General features: G+C 37.0%; 3 protein-coding genes, 1 long non-coding RNA gene and 2 other non-coding genes across 6 annotated transcripts; 5 read left to right on the top strand and 1 right to left on the bottom strand.

The window, feature by feature from the left end:
• Window positions 1-761: 761 nt before the first annotated feature.
• Window positions 762-1444, top strand: LOC103322972 (putative histone H2B.1). Its single transcript, XM_008224931.2, has one exon. The coding sequence runs from the start codon at window positions 849-851 to the stop codon at window positions 1293-1295; it is 447 nt and encodes a 148-aa protein (XP_008223153.1). The 5' UTR covers window positions 762-848; the 3' UTR covers window positions 1296-1444.
• Window positions 1445-1589: 145 nt separating this feature from the next.
• On the top strand, window positions 1590-5542 carry LOC103322981 (uncharacterized). The gene is made up of 3 exons (XM_089046405.1): window positions 1590-2935; window positions 3168-3629; window positions 4012-5542. The coding sequence occupies exon 3, from the start codon at window positions 4905-4907 to the stop codon at window positions 5304-5306; it is 402 nt and encodes a 133-aa protein (XP_088902531.1). The 5' UTR covers window positions 1590-2935; window positions 3168-3629; window positions 4012-4904; the 3' UTR covers window positions 5307-5542.
• Window positions 5543-6028: 486 nt separating this feature from the next.
• TRNAC-GCA (transfer RNA cysteine (anticodon GCA)) lies at window positions 6029-6100 on the top strand. The gene has a single exon. It is a non-coding gene; the product is annotated as a tRNA-Cys (tRNA).
• A 418-nt stretch (window positions 6101-6518) lies between these two features.
• On the top strand, window positions 6519-8925 carry LOC148921446 (uncharacterized). Its single transcript, XR_016124251.1, has 2 exons — window positions 6519-7551; window positions 8304-8925. It is a non-coding gene; the product is annotated as an uncharacterized LOC148921446 (long non-coding RNA).
• Window positions 8926-10190: 1265 nt separating this feature from the next.
• TRNAV-AAC (transfer RNA valine (anticodon AAC)) lies at window positions 10191-10264 on the bottom strand. Its single transcript has one exon. It is a non-coding gene; the product is annotated as a tRNA-Val (tRNA).
• A 70-nt stretch (window positions 10265-10334) lies between these two features.
• LOC103322991 (RNA-binding (RRM/RBD/RNP motifs) family protein) lies at window positions 10335-13413 on the top strand. The gene is made up of 5 exons (XM_008224951.3): window positions 10335-10674; window positions 10762-10911; window positions 11524-11592; window positions 11680-11873; window positions 12965-13413. The coding sequence occupies exons 1-5, from the start codon at window positions 10513-10515 to the stop codon at window positions 13146-13148; spliced, it is 759 nt and encodes a 252-aa protein (XP_008223173.1). The 5' UTR covers window positions 10335-10512; the 3' UTR covers window positions 13149-13413.
• The last annotated feature ends 3000 nt before the right edge of the window (window positions 13414-16413 follow it).

The raw sequence follows: 16413 nt of genomic DNA, 5'->3' as shown, positions 1-16413 counted from the left end.
TATAAACTTATTTTCAATAAACTGAGCATAAAACAAATACAGATTAAATGCAACAAAAAGGTTAACATAAGAACAATGGGGAAACCACCAAAAAAATCACAAAACAGACTTTGGAAGAATAATATTTCCCTATTAATGTGTTGTAATTTTTTCATTTTTATATGAAAAGATGTCTTCATAGAAATAATGGGGAAACCGCCAAGAAGACCATAAAACAAGGGCCCCAACCACGAGTGAAAACGGCAAGTTGATGGGCTATATAGGTTTAATTTTGTTTTCCTTCAAAGAAAGCATAGGCTACAATAGATTAAAAAAACTGTTCAGTGTAGTCTTATCGGTAATTCCGGCCATAATTTATTAAGCTATTTACGATTTGTTAAAACAGGTCTTGTAATTTGGATTTCTTCTTTTGTTTGTAACTTATTATTATTATTCTTGGGTCATTTGTGGATGCACATAATGGTAATTGAAATATACATGTATGAAAACATTATCACATAAAACGATTTTCCCAGGCGAACAATACGAACATTTCCCTCCAGCTCATCGATCCGCACCTTCTCATTTAAACCAAGCAAAACACACCACGTACACACCCCAATAAACAAGCAAACCGGTACTTTACGCATTGATTGAAGCCGTCGATCTCCAATTTTACTCCACAAAATCCAACGGCCGTTGCTCACCACGTCACCGATCCGCACCTTTCTAACAAAAAGACGAAGAAACGACCTAATATAAATATCAGGCCCTAACCCTTCCTCCTCCTCATCTCACAATTTAAGTCCTCTCAATTTCCTCTTGTCAAAGTTTTCATTTCTTTCCCCGAGAAAAAGAGAAAATTTCCGATGGCGCCCAAAGCTGAGAAGAAGCCCGCCGAGAAAAAGCCAGCTGAGGAGAAGAAGTCGACGGTGGCTGAGAAAGCCCCAGCTGAGAAGAAGCCCAAGGCCGGCAAGAAGCTTCCGAAGGAAGCCGGAGCTGCCGCCGGAGATAAGAAGAAGAAGAGATCGAAGAAGAGCGTAGAGACCTACAAGATCTATATCTTCAAGGTGCTGAAGCAGGTCCACCCTGATATCGGGATCTCCAGCAAGGCCATGGGCATCATGAACAGCTTCATCAATGATATCTTCGAGAAGCTCGCTCAGGAGTCTTCCAGGCTTGCAAGGTACAACAAGAAGCCCACGATTACTTCTCGGGAGATCCAGACAGCTGTGAGACTTGTGCTTCCTGGTGAGCTCGCCAAGCACGCCGTTTCTGAGGGGACCAAGGCTGTTACCAAGTTTACTAGCTCTTGAAGAGTTAGATTGTTTATGTGTTTTGGGTTTAGGGATGGGGGTGTGAAGAAATTAGGGTTAGGGTTTGTGGGTTTTGATGCTTTTCATGTAAGTAAGTACTGATTGTTCTGTCGTAGTCTAAATTTCTAATGGAAGTTCGTTTTTCCCAATTGCCTATCTTTATTTAAATTTACGAGTATTCTTATTTAATTTGTATTCATAATGTGAAAATGCACATTAAATTGTGCCGTACTCTGATGTGAATGTTTGTATGTGTGATATGGGACTGTAATATTTTTATTCACTATGAATATTGCCCAAATTCATACCTGTTTTTGTTTTCTATGATTCTGATGTTGGGGTTTGGTCCTTTTAATTGTTTTAAGTCTGGGTTTTTTGTTTGCTTGATATAGGTTGCTGTAGTTAATGGTTTTATGTGTCCAACGCATGCTAGTATGCATATTTTTGCGCTGACATAACTGCAAAAACACTTCAATTTTTGCAATGGGATACTGAGATCCAAAGCGATTCCCTTCATGTCGTAACATGATTCACTTCTTCTATTTGTGAGTGTAATTTACCAGAAGAGTATGTTCCTTTTGCAGGGAGTGTTTTGACATGTTTTGTTGGTTGCTGAGCCTGCCTGTGGAAAGTGTTGTGCAAATATCACTTTCATGTTCATATTTTTCCTGACAATGCTCTTATAGCTGAATGTGGAGAGTTTGGTTCATCAAAATTGTTCCAAAAGTACTTTTATCCTTGTCTGTTCACATATTAACTTATAGGGTTTAGCTAAGAGTTGGGAAACTCTTATAGGGTCTCTCTTTCAATGCTGCATCACCTCATGAATAATTTTGAGAAGCAGCGTTGTTTGGTAGTGTATTATTAGTTTATGCTACCTAATAGCATCAGGACCTTCAGTATAAGCATGCCATTATTGTTATTCTGGCCCTGATTACTGGAACGATGGCAGAAATGGTCATCTCCTGTGTATTCACTACCGTTATTTGGTTTCTTGTATGGTGTTTTTTCATTTGCCTCTGTCATGTTCTTTGGCTGAAGCCTCAGAGTAAAAGACTAAGTTATCCCTTCTCTTTAATATTTGGGCACATTGTTGGAATGAAGAGGATGGTGTCAATGGACCTACAAGCTGATGGTGGGAAAACTAGAAGGAAACCTCACATCTTACTGTTCTCTAACTCAAATTCCCGTATTTCAAGCTGTGGACTGAGCAATTTGGTAAAGTATTTCATCCTGGCACAGACTGTTGTTTTGTCAAGTTTCCAACTTAGTTATGTATGTTATAGTTGTAGAAAATAGCCTAATGGTCTGTTTATCTTGTGGTATGCATTCCATTTGAGTATGGACTGCGACAGGGAGGGGCATTATATGAGAGGGGGAAGGATGCCACCCATTGCCAAAAAGAAAAAAGCCAGGGACAGTAGAACTAACTTTCTGCCCGGTACATGTCTTGGACCTTCAAGTTGTCTCTGTTCTTGAAAGTTTCTTTGTGGTATTTTTTGTTGGCATTCAACGCCAAAACAGTTAGACTTGTTCCCAAGATTTATAATCTGGTCTGTAATGACTTTGAACTCTTTCACTGGAAGCCCTACTGCTCAGTCTGGTTGGTCCTCAAATACTAGAACTACTGAAATTGCAGGGTGAAGTCCCTTAAACCTACTTAGCTATTTCCATTTTCTGTCACAGAATCATTTAGTTGTTTTTATCAATCTTCAATGTAAGGAGATTCATTATGATCATGCATGGTAATCTGCATATATTGGTCCTCTTTATCTGACATTCTCATTGCTATTGGTTTTTGCTTCTTACCCTTTGCCCATTGACTAAATAAATCTGAGTGACAAATATTGATGAGGCTTTACATTATAACAGGAGGATCGGCACTTTGTTAGGGAATTCTCTTCAGATCATTTGACTTGGGTAAACCTGCTCATCCTCAGAAGGATTGGCACCCTTATTATTAAGGTCATTACAACAAATGGCGCACATTGGTCCCAGTAACGAAAAACAAAAAGCTCCCCAGCTTTACATGTGCAAAGTGAAGGTATTTCAAGATGGGAGAATTAGGCTTGCTGACTTAACTTGGATTTTGGAACTGCAATGCTTATTGGAGTAAATAAAGTTGGAATCATGCAGGATTTGTTAATTGTTGAATCTACAAATATGCTGGTCAAAACTTGCGAATGTGCTAAAATGGATGGCTGAACCTCTGATTTGCTCGTGGACGGTGTTGGTATTGACTGTGATGAAGGAATACAAATATTTTTTCAGGGTAATGATCATATTAAGTCCATGATGAGTACAAGGACTACTCGTGGAGTTTGCCTTGTTAAGGTAAATTCATCCTTCCCTTCACGTGTAATCATAAGTTTTGTACAAACCTCTCTCTTTCTCTCTCTCTCTCTCTCATTCAAACTTGGTGGAAAACTTGGGATTCAAAGTCTTGAAATTTGTTCATGGTAACCTTGTCTGATATCAGAAAGGATAAACATGTCCTTTTCTACTGGTTTCTAAAGTTTTAAATGAAATATTTCCCATTGAGTCAAGGTTGAGGTGTTTAACATGCACAACAGTGGAGTGTGAAGCTAAAGTGGCCATGTTGAATGCTCCCTCATTCTTCACCTCTTATATTCATTTGAGTCAGATTTTCACAAACTGAGAAAAATAAAATGGTCTGGAGACTAGAGAAGGAGATCTACTTAATAATTGTGGACAGTTTGCAGGAGGGTACAGACGGCCATTCTGGTGTCTTGTTACATGTGATCATGCAAGTTGCTACGTGCCAAGAACGGTGAGCTTGGACATTCCACAGATGACCAATTTATAGTTCACATAACTGCAAGGACATCTTCCTGGCTGCATCTGAGTTCACTTCCATTGCTGCAACATGGGTTTGATGGTAATGGCATCACATCCTGAGCAGCGATATGATATATGCACGGTCCCAGAAGTTCCCAGGGGTCACCTTCCTGATGCAGCAGTTATAGGCTTGGCAAGTTGAAAGTGGTATGTAATTGTTCGTAGGCTATAACCAAGCTTATTTGGAATCTTGGTTTGTAACCAACAACTGAAAATAGTGGTCGATTGTTTTCCAATATTTCTTGCTAAGAGACCAATTTGCGTGCCTCAGCTTTGCTTTACATGCCTTTTGGTTTTCCACTATTTCTTGGTCTCAAAAAGATGAACTTCTCTCTAAAAATAATTACCTTTGAAGATCCATTGGATTGCCAACTACAGCCACATTCCATGATTTGGTTCTCAGAATTCATCTTCAACCTCCTACACTACCTGAGTTTCTCCATCCTAGACTTGATAGTGGAACTTGGACTGGTTCATCTAATAAATTTGAATATTCATTAATTGACCTTTTTTGTGGTGGATAAAAGTTTAATTAATTATTACAGAAGAAAATCGTGAGAGCCTCTAAGGCGCGAACTATGCAACTGAACCAACAACCAAGGGACAATTTTGTAATAACAATAAAAAACCATGAAAAATTGAAAATGATCAGCAACACTCAACGTGCTTCCACCCCCTTATCTTCCGTCCCATAAATGTTGTTAACAACCTAAACCCACCTTCCTCCACAAACCTCCACAACTTCGTGACATGTCTCTCCCGTTCTTCCACTCACTTCGCCGAGCCCTCACGTCCAGGTGGCCAGTTTTTCTCTATGCGGCCACCTGGACTCTTTTTCTGACGGTGACAGTGGCCGTGGCTTCTTTCTCTCCTGAGATTGCGTTTGTCACGGCCATATCTCCCTCCTCGCCCTTCTCCAAGTCTTGTGCTGGAGAGGGGTTTGTTAGAATACCCTTGGATTATCCAAGAGAGGCAATGTGCTTCCCGGCTAACATGGTTCGGAGGTCCAACTTGGATTTCTTTGTGCCTACGGTGTTTGCTGCTTTGATTGTGGCGGGTTCGGCTTTTGTGGTGCGGTCCTTGGCCTTGTGGGAGGGGACAGAGAGACGCAGAGAGGTTGATGATGGCTTGATGTTGTTCTCTAGAAACTAATATAAAGTTCCATGTAATTCTTTTTTAGATGCTTCAATAGCTCAATGGTTTTACTTCTTTATTTTCTTGGATTACTTTTCAGATTATATCCATGGTTAACTTGTTAAGTTTATGGCGAATTTTAGTAGAATATTAGGCATCCCTTCTTTATTTTGATTTGTTTTGGCTGTGTTGAATGTTTGAATGTTTCTGGTAGCTTCCTAAGATTTGGCCACTGGTAGCTCTCAGTGGCTAATTAATCCGCAGTTTTTGGCAAGGTTGAAAGACCATGTCATGCAATATTATGCAAACAATGGAAACATCATCAGTTTCTAAATGCATATTTTAGAATCTAACCATGATTAACAGGAATTTAAAAATGCACATGGGTTGGCACCACATTAGAAAAGTGGGTCAAACTCTTTCCCTCCCTTGCAAGTGCACCAAAGTTCGATTCAAGTAGGAGACAATCTTGAGGCAATTCAATATAATACTCTCATCTCCCTCCCTAGCGAATGACAAAAAAAAAAAAAAAACAAAAAACAGGAATATAAAAATCAGTAATTTTTTTTGAGAAAAAATGCCAACCAACCAAAACAGGATACGTTTATTTTTCTGTGTCACTATGGGTAGGCCTAATAATAAGTAAAACTATTCAGGCCCAATTAAAGGGCTATATACGCCCCAAAAAAGAAAAGAAATTTCAAATAAATATCTGACACGAGGAAACTTGGTAAGCATATGGGTCCATAGCTCAGTGGTAGAGCATTTGACTGCAGATCAAGAGGTCACCGGTTCGAACCCGGTTGGGCCCTTATATATTTGTATTGTTTTTTACAATTGATGATTTCTTGTTTTTGTTCCAATCTTTTTTTATGTCATATCAACTCAATCAGCTTTCCCATGGACATGACATGTCCCCGGATAAAATCATTTCACTTATTAATGAGAAGTGGATTTGTTGAATAAAACATAAACAAGTGAATTCCTTTTATTTCATTTCTGATATATTTATATTTCAACTATTGGCCAAGCATCAGAAATGCACTTGCAGGATGAGTTATTTTATGAATGGACTTATGTCACATAAAATGTGCAGCCAATACTTATCTTGTGAAATACAGTCTACCTAATGATTATATTTATCTGATAAAGGAATATCTTATGCCAATCAACTATATAAAAGTCGGATGAAAAATTATCACCATGTCTAATTCCAAATTATTGGAATACTTTAAACCTAGTTTGGAATGACTGTCACTTTTAAAAAAAGTTGATTATGCTGTGTTTTAAAAATAATTAGCTGTAAAATAAAGCAGCTCCATGTTTTGTAAACAATATTTTTAAAGTGCTCTTAATACAAAAAACAGTATCAAAACCGTTTGGTAAATTTTAATATAAAATTGCTGTAACTGTAAATAATGACTAAAATAGACATGATGTAAGTGTTATGTACTAATCATGTGGTGGTAGTGGTAGTGATGGAGTGAAGGTAGTGGTAGTGATGGAGTGGAGGTAGTGGTGGTGATGAAGGTGGAGTTGGTAGTTGTGGTAGTGGTGGTAATGGTAGTGGGGATGGCGATTATGGAGGTGGTGGTGGTAGTGGCAGCATGGTGATTGTTGTGGTGTTGGTTGTGGATGTGGAGATTTTGGAGGAGGAGATGGTTGTGGTGGTAGTGGTGGTGGTGGTGGTGGTGGTAGTGAATGTGGTGGTGCAAATAGTGGAGTTGGATGTGGAAGTGGAGGTGATGTCATTTTTTAAAATGAATGATGATATTTTGGGAATTAAAAAAATTCACTAAAAATTCATCTCTGCTTCTTTTAAAAACATCTTTGAAAAGCAATCAAGAGCATGCTTTTAAAAGCTGTTGTTAAAAGGCCACTGCTTTTAAAATAATCGGGATATTTTATTTTTACCAAACACCTTAAACTGCTTAACTTTAAAGTGAAGCAGGTTTTGGGTGAAAAAAAGCAATCCTAAACGGGGCCTTAGTAGGACTTTTACAATTTTTTTTTTTTTTTTGGGTCAATTGATGTCAGAAGCTATTTTGGTTATCTAAACACATTTTAAACATTTCTTTACAAAAAAAGAAAATTCACATTTTTAAAAGCAATCACAAACAATTTGCCTTTGCAAATCGTCCCACCTCCTCCTTTTCCTGGTCTTTGCTTTCCAAAATCTCAATCCTTTATTGGCCTTTGCAGATTCAGACGCTCAGAAGACCTGCTTTCAACCATAGATGTGAAATCGACGCCGAGAACTAAGGTATTGTAGGATTATCTCAGCCTTTGATTGTTGCTTTTGATTGGACTGGTTGATGATTTTGCTTTAGATTTAGTTTGTTTGGAGGATTTTTGTTGTTGTTATTTGTGTGGCTAGATTTTGGGCTGCTTTTTGGGCTTCAGTTACTTTAGTTGTTAAGGATTATTCCCCTTATGTCATTAGGCTGGATTTGGTGGTGGCTGTGAACTGAGGTTGTGTCCCTCCTTCACATCGCCTATTTTCCCTTCTTTTCTTTTTCTTTCTTTTGGCTTTTTAAGAGCTGTTTCTGTGTTTTGTCTGTTTGGCTATGGATGCCTTATCCACCTTTTCAATATATCGTTTCCCTCCAACAAAAAAAATTATTTATATATTCAAGAAAAATTTTCTCCAAAATAATGTATGCATTCATTCATTTTCATGACCTAAAATAAGAATTGAATTTGATTTGTATCTCATGATCCAAACTCTCATATGGTTGTTGACATATGAGAGTTTATTTTCTGTGAGTCTATAAGTGTTATCTATTAAGGATGATTTATGCTTCAGCCTTAATTGTAGAGATAAATAGATTAACCTTAGCTTGAGATTATAGACTTATTATTGTGATGGGAATTAATTAAACTCCACTTATCTGTGCCTAATGAACTAGGAGTGTAAGAATTGTAGTTTTAATATATCTGTGTGTGTGTATGTTCTGTTTTCAATTTTTGGTTGTTTGAATTCATTTGACACATGTACACATCATGAATGACAAGGGAAAACAACTCATGAATGAAGCTCGTGAATTGTTCGACATCAAAATGGACCCGGATGAGTGTGTTGAAGAAGGCTGAGGTCGGTGGCTATCCAAATGATACAGATACACTACTAACGTATAAGACTGTCGAAAATGATTTTGGGAGCGTGATCAAGAAACTCAATTCACTTGGGTATCGTGTGTCCTTTCCCGACGTTGATGGCAGTTCTCCCACCACCGGCAGTGGCAACCTTCTAGTGGTTGCCGTGACTCCCCCGCCAGCTGCTGTTTCTCATACCACGGCTAGTCCTACTCCCCCTACTCCCTCACTAGTTGTCGTTTCTTACACCACCAACAGTGAGTGTTACCAAAGACACCACCACCTCGGAAGTGGATGTGGAGATGACGAATGCAAATGCAGTCCACAAAGAAGCAAGAGGAAAGATGAGATGTATCTCACTGAAGGCTCTGAAGTCCAAGTCAAGTGACATCCGACCTTTTAAGAAACACAAGAAAAATTGACTTTGTCTTGTTTTGCTCTTTTTGAGACTGATTGTCCACTTTGGTATATATGGAAAAAAGAGTGCTAATCTTAACAAAATGTCCCAAAATAACAAAGTGTCTCTTCAAGTTCATACTGATATTTTGGTTTTGTTTTTAGTTTTTAGTTTGTAGCCTTTTATGGCTTGTGCGATACTTTTTTTCTTTTGTCTAAAGTTTTTCTCACTAGGTTTTCTTAGACAAAATTTTGATGAGGCAACGTTTGTCCCATTAAGAATGTAACCTTGGATAGCTAAATGACATTACACTATTTCAACAACCCCAAAAAAAGAGTCCCAAAATACCGTATTTTGTTATAATTGTCAATCTCAACCAAGTAAATGTATGGTGCCATTGAGCACATGAACACGATGTATAAAAGATTAAGTGAGAGCAATAGCAGATCAATAATTTTTTTCTCTGTGTGGGCCAAAAATACAACACACAACCTACTTCGGAAGAGTTTTTGTCGTCTTAGAGTTTCATGGTCTTTAGATATAGAGGGCAAGGAGAAAAACGAAAGGGGAAAGAGAGAGAAGAAAGAAGAAAAGCTTCAGGGCTGGAAGTGATATGCTTCTCATTGAAAAAGAAAATAAAAAAGAAAATTATTTCATTTGTTGGAGGGAAAGAGAAATGTTGCTGAGGGGGTAAAACTATAAAATACAAAAGTTGAGTGTTGTTTTAAGTTTATTAAGAAATGGGTCGGCCTTTGAGTGAGAGCCTGACATGGAGTTTTAATGCCTGTCTCAATTTACCATTTCATGAAATTGATGATTAATCTCAACGTTAATTTTTATTTTATTACTATTTTAATGCTTATAGGCCACAAGGAATCTGTGGCTTACAATTTTAACTTGTTCTAATAAAATGTATATAAAGGTTGGATGAAAAGTTTTCTCATGTCTAACTTTAAACTAATTGTGGTTCGGGAATACTTTAACATAACTTATAAATTTTTCTATTGAAGAACGAAGTTATAAATGTTTTTGGTTATTTGAAAGTGCTTTTATATTTTCTCGTCAAACCAAATATATATTCAAATTTTTATCAAATATATAAGCGATATTGGAAGAGGGGATCTATATTCAATTTCTAATGCAGCTTTTTGGAGTATATTTTTAGGGTAATGATTTCACTCCAATTTTATCCACTTACACTCCTTTTTTAAATCATAAAATATAGTGTAAGTGGATAAAATTGGAGTGGGAAAATCACCACTATTTTTATTCGTTTTGGAAAACAATTGTAACCTAAAAGCCAAAGAGTGAAGAAGACAAAACCAAGCAAGTAGTTGAGGTGCCTAAAAAACTGTAACACAGATGAATAGTGGAAAATTTGAGAAAAGAAAAAAAAAACTTAAAACAGATGGCGTCGCCCGGACTCGAACCGGAGACCTTCAGTGTGTTAGACTGACGTGATAACCAACTACACCACGACACCTGGACGCCCTGACTGTGCGTTTTAATTAATAAACTATTTAATTTTAAACACCCGGAATATAAACCGCACAGCCTCCAAACACTGTTTTCTCTCTCTTACTTCTCTCTCATCGCCTTTGGTCTCTCTCTCACTCGCGTACCCTACCCTTTGAAACTTCTAAACTTTCAACATTTCTATCCACCTCCGCTTGAAAACCCTAACCCTCTTTCTCTCTCCTAGGGTTTCGTTTCTCTCTCTAGTCAAACAAGATGCAGGACCCTCTAAACATGTCCCTCGACGACCTCATCAAGACCAGCAAGAAATCCGGATCGGGCAACGCTCGAGGCCGTGGCCGGGCCTCAGGACCCGGACCCGCCCGCCGGTTGCCCAATCGCGCCGCCAATCGCACGACGCCGTATGCGGCGGCCAAGGTAGAAGCAAATCTCTCTGGCTTTGGCTCTGATCTATCTTCTCAAGTTGAAGTTGAATTAAACTAATAATAAATTTTGGGGATTTAGGCGCCGGAGACCGCGTGGCAACACGACCTGTATGCGGATCAGGGGGCGGCGGCGTTCCCGGCTCAAGCTGGAAGAGCCTCGGCCATTGAAACTGGAACCAAGCTCTACATCTCCAATCTCGATTATGGCGTTTCCAACGAGGACATTAAGGTAATTTTCTCTTTTCTATATTGAAATAACTTAAAGCTTTGTACTTTTTAAGCTTCTGTAATTTAGCTATCTCACAATTCTAATTTATAGCTGGATCTGTTTTCTAACAAGGTGATTTCTTTCGATGATTTGTGATTTAGCATAATTGGGTTTCCTTTTTTCGTAGACTCTGGATTGCTTTTGAAACTAAGGGTTTGGATTTGGATTCTTGTTCTAAATTTTTCATCAGACTTTATAAACATTAAATCTTTTATGCTAACCAAATCAAATACTTGCAACAATCTTGAAACTCCCTTTTTATGCCTTCGTTCAACATTTGAGGCAAACAATTTGAACTAAGAAGTCAAACCCAAATCTTTCCTTTGAATACATGTATCCAAAGTGATTTTTTTTTCACTATTACATTAGTTCCTTTTTGTTCTGTTGTATTGAGATGTTTTTATTTAATCTTATATTGTAATTTGATTGGGTTTTTGTTTACAAATTTAATTGATTCAATTGGAGTATGAGTAATTTTTTTTATTGGCCCTGGACTTTTTGGGAAATATGAGCAGTTCAGAAATATTGCATTTTACAATTTTGAATTTTCTAAAGTCAACTCACTATGTGCAGGAACTGTTTTCAGAGGTTGGTGACCTGAAGCGATATGGAGTACATTATGACCGAAGTGGGAGATCGAAGGTATCTTGTCAAGTTTCGCATAAATTGGTCCTTCTGGAGAATTCTTTGTGTTCTGCTGTAGTTTAGAAAAAAAATTATTTTTCTTAGGGAACGGCAGAAGTAGTCTTCTCACGACGACCAGATGCTGTTGCCGCGGTTAAAAGATACAACAATGTTCAGCTTGATGGGAAACCAATGAAGATAGAGATTGTAGGAACGAACATTTCGACACCTGGCGGACCTCCTACTTTGCCCCCTGCTGCTAATGGCAACTTTGGAAATTCGAATGGAGTTCCTAGGGGGTATGTCTTTGTATTCTACTTTTTGGTTTAGAATTTTCTTTCCATGGTCTGTGTGCTTATCCATGTTTCCCTTTCTTCTGAATTTCTATGAGTTATGTGTTTTTTATGCGGAATGTTGTGACAATGTCACAAGTCTTCTGTGTCTGCAAATCATTATGTGGACTACTTTACTATGTTTTCTAGAGCGTGAAATAATGTCTCTAGAAGAATTCATATATATATATATACACACACACATATATTTATATAATGATATCGTGGATGGTAGTTGTCAAATAACCTGTGATCTGACAAGGAATTTTCTGTTAAATGCCTGACTGGATTAAGGGGTTCTTTAAATTTTGATTGCTACGAGAAGCTCTTGTATCCAGAGATGAATGCCTCTGATTTGAGGCATTATATCTTTGGTTTTTACAATGACAAGTCCTGTTTCTGATCTTAAGATTCCGTAACAGCTTACTTTCTACATCTTGGCTTCAACAATGGTTTTTTTTCCTTTGGTAATAACTAATCTTTCTAGCCAAGAATTGACAGGGATACGAGAGTACTAAGGCCCAAGCATTGATTTGGCATATGCTGGATGATGTTGGGCCTATTGGGACCTTGCATGATTGGGTTGGGTCTATTAGGAGCTATTTTATGGTCTATACTGAAGCAACCTTAGAGTTTCTATGCTTTTATTGTAATGGGAAAACCTAGACTCACAGTCTTGATTATATTTTCGCTTGTAGTCTCTTATTATAGTGGATGAAGCTAGAATCAATAAGATTTTAATATTATTATTATCGAGGGGGCTGAAAGTCATGGAAGGTTGTCTGTGCTCTTTACATAACTCTATGCTGGCTTACATTTACTTGTTGATACTTGTACATGTATGAGGCTGAAACTGGTGTTGCTTCATAACTCAGTTACTGCTGCAAACATAGCTGATGTTTTGTTGTGCCTCATACATGTGTATGAGGCATGAGATGTAGCAGTCAGGAAGACTGAACCTGTATTGTTGTTGGATGTGGCATACTCATTATCTAATCTGTGCTACATATTAATTAATCAGAGTCCTAAATTTTGTATTTTTTGTGGTTGTTAAGCAGTGGACAGAGTAGGGGTGGTGCATTTGGACGTATACGTGGCGGGGGTGGCCGTGGTCCTAGAAGGGGGGGCCGTGGACGTGGAAGTGGTAATGGAGGTGGAAGAGGCCGTGGTGGTGAAAAGGTATCTGCTGAAGATCTTGATGCCGAGCTGGAGAAGTACCATGCAGAAGCAATGCAAGAGTAAAACGCAAGCAGTTGTGTTTTAGTGTTGGCTTTATTACATCTTCTGTGGCCCATTAGGGGGCTTGGTGATTTGACAACCTCATCTATTTTGTGTATTTCTATCGAAGTCCTACTTTCTAGAGAGAGAAATTAAGCGTAGAAAGAACTTATAGAATCTTGCTTATGGAGTTTGGGATCTTATTATGTTTATTTGAACATGGGTATGAAATATGTGGGTTAATGGACAGTTTCAGTGCTTTAACTGAACTCCCACTTTTGGACCGTTAGCTTCTTCAATCCCTTTTTATACATTCAACAAGTTGGGGTATGGAATTGGGAAGCTTATCTCTCTGTTTCTCCACACGCAAAGACAAAACTGGCTGCAAGGTGTGAAAGGATTGAGCCTTAAAGAAATCCCACACTGCTGCATTGTGTTTGGTTCTACTGCATGTAAAGTGGCGTACTTCACATGAGGTAGATATCTCTGTTTTCCTTGGCATTGAAGTCTTGTTAACTATTTAAGTTTTGTCCTTTGTGTTTGGTGCAGTTGATTTAGCTGGTTAGATTTCCGGCTATTTTATGGTAGCTTTCTCTAATATCCTGCCCCAGAAAATGATAGTTTCCATGTTTATTTGGCATCGATCCTGACATTATGTGTTTAGAGAAATTGTGTGGACTAAACAACTGACCGGTTCTACATGTAGAATTGGGTAACAGGAGTCACAATGATGATGTTCAGAGATATGCGTTGCCTTCGGGCTTCATAGTCCTGGGGGGAGTTCCAGATATGCCTGCTTTTTGACAGTCTATTCGCTAAAGACAGCGGGGTGACTGTTAAATACTGAATGTATTTTTAGGTAAGAGTGAGTGAGTTGCTGTTTGATTGTGAATTTCCCCTCTGTTGGCTAGATTGCAATGGTATGAGTGGTTGAATTCTTCTCAAGCACTTTTTCGTTGATCATTGGAGCATGAATCAGGTTCTATCTTTGCATGGTTGGAGTTCATATCCAATATAGAATACCATTGATTTTCTCCCATCCTAGCGACTGGAATAACCGTGTGGGTTTTGAAATTAGAATTCTTAAATTTTGCTTTGATTTGTTTTTGTAAAGTTAATTGAAATTCTAACAGTAGCTTGACACGCATATCATGTGATAATTTTGACCAGGGAATTATAGATATTCAACCAGAATTGCTTGCTTTTGCTGTTTGATTCGTTTCGATCTCGATAATCGACTGAAAATGGTTTCCTACGAAAGTGAGTGGAAGAGAAGCGCAGATAAAGAAGAATCTACTATTTTTTTTATTTTATTTTTTTTAAAGCACAATTTATCCTCGATTTTAAATTTAACGCGAAGGGTGGGATTGTTTTGTTCTCACTTTTGAGGAACTTTTTCCTTTTTGGTGTTTCATGGGAGGCCAATGCCCTTAAGACAGAAGCTTGCTATTACTAGCCTTGCACTTTTTTACCCCAAAAAACTAGTCTTGTACTCTTGGTCTATCAAAGAGCTCTTGTCTTTTTGGAGACTTGATGGATAGAGGTTCTTCTTTATTTTGTTAGAAAAAAGGGCAAAAAAGGCGTACAGCCGCACGGCTATACTCCATGTGTTAATTTTTTTTAAAAAGACATGTGTTGTCACGTGCCGCCTTATGGTTGGGGGTCCTCTTTTTTATATTAAAAACTAGTATAGCCGAACGGCTATACTCAGTTTTTATTTAAACAACGTATAGCCGACCGGCCATACTATTTTCACACAGTGGGATGCTCTGTTTTTTCTTTAGAAGATCGTATAGCCGTACGGCTATACGTGATTTTTTTCTTTTTTAAAAAATAAAATAAAATAGAATAGCAGGGAAGCGTTATTGGTTTTTTATTTATTTATAAATTATCTTTAATAAATAGTATAGGCGAGCGGCTATAGTCTTTTCAATATGTATGTATATATATGTTGGTACGTATTTTTAACAATACATTCGTGTTCTATACACGTCTTACGTTTTCTTTAAAAAGAAAACATACAATAGTCATATTGTACATGTACATACGTATTTCTAATGTTTTATACAAATATTTTGTACAAAAGTTTTAGTAAGACACACAAAATTCACGTATTATACAAATAATTCTCACATATTATTGAATAAGAATAACATATGTTACAAAAATTATATTAAAATATCATATAGTGGAAGATTAATTTCTACTTTGGATATGATGCAAATTAATATCTATAAGGTACAAACAAATGCAACTAGAAGGGTCCTTTTTTATTATTAATTTTTTTTAATTAAATAGTAAACCCATGCGGCTATACCAAGATATTTTTATTAAAAACGGTATACCCGGGCGGCTATACAAGTTTTTGACATGTGGTTTTAATAGATAAAGGTTCTTCTTTATTTTATTAAAAAAAACGGAGTCTAGCCGCACCGATATACACCATGTGTTAATTTTTTTTAACAGACGTTGACAACGTGGCACGTAATGGTTGGGGGTCTTTTTTTTATATTAAAAACCGTATAGCCGTGCGGCTATAGTCAGTTTTTAAATTTTTAAAAAATAGTATAGCCGTTCGGCTATACGATTTTCACACAGTGGGCTCCTCTGTTTTTTCTTTAGAAAACTTGATTCTTTTCTAATTTTTTTTTTTAAAAATAGAATAGCAGGGAAGCGTTATTGGTTTTTTTTATATATAGAAATTGTCTTCAATAAATAGTATAGAAGAGCAGTTATAGTCTTTTCAATATGTATGTATATGTATATTGGTACATATTTTTCAACAATACATTCGTATTCTATACACGTCTCACGTTTTCTTTAAAAAGAAAATATACAATAGTCGTATTGTACATGTACATATGTATTTCTAATGTTTTATACAAGTAATTTGTATAAAATTTTCAGTAAGACACACAAAATTCACGTATTATACAAATAATTCTCACATATTATTGAATAAGAATATAATATGTTATAAAAATTATATTAAAATATCATATAGTGGAAGATTAATATTTACTTTTGATATGTTGCAAATTAATATATATAAGGTACAAACAAATGCAACTAGGAGGGTCCTTTTATTATTAATTTTTTAATTAAATAGTATACCCGGGCGGCTATACCAGGATTTTTTATTAAAAAATGTATAGCCGGCGGCTATACTTTTTTTTTGACACGTGGCTTTAATCGATAAATGTTTTTCTTTATTTTTTATTTTTAAAAAGGAGTACATCCATACCGCTATACTCCATGTTTTTAATTTTTTAAATGAAATGTGTTGACA

This window comes from Prunus mume, linkage group LG1 (assembly GCF_029339155.1).
Source record: "Prunus mume cultivar Tortuosa linkage group LG1, ASM2933915v1, whole genome shotgun sequence".
In the NCBI taxonomy this organism is placed as follows: Eukaryota; Viridiplantae; Streptophyta; class Magnoliopsida; order Rosales; family Rosaceae; genus Prunus; species Prunus mume.
This window is presented reverse-complemented; position numbering and strand designations above follow the sequence as displayed.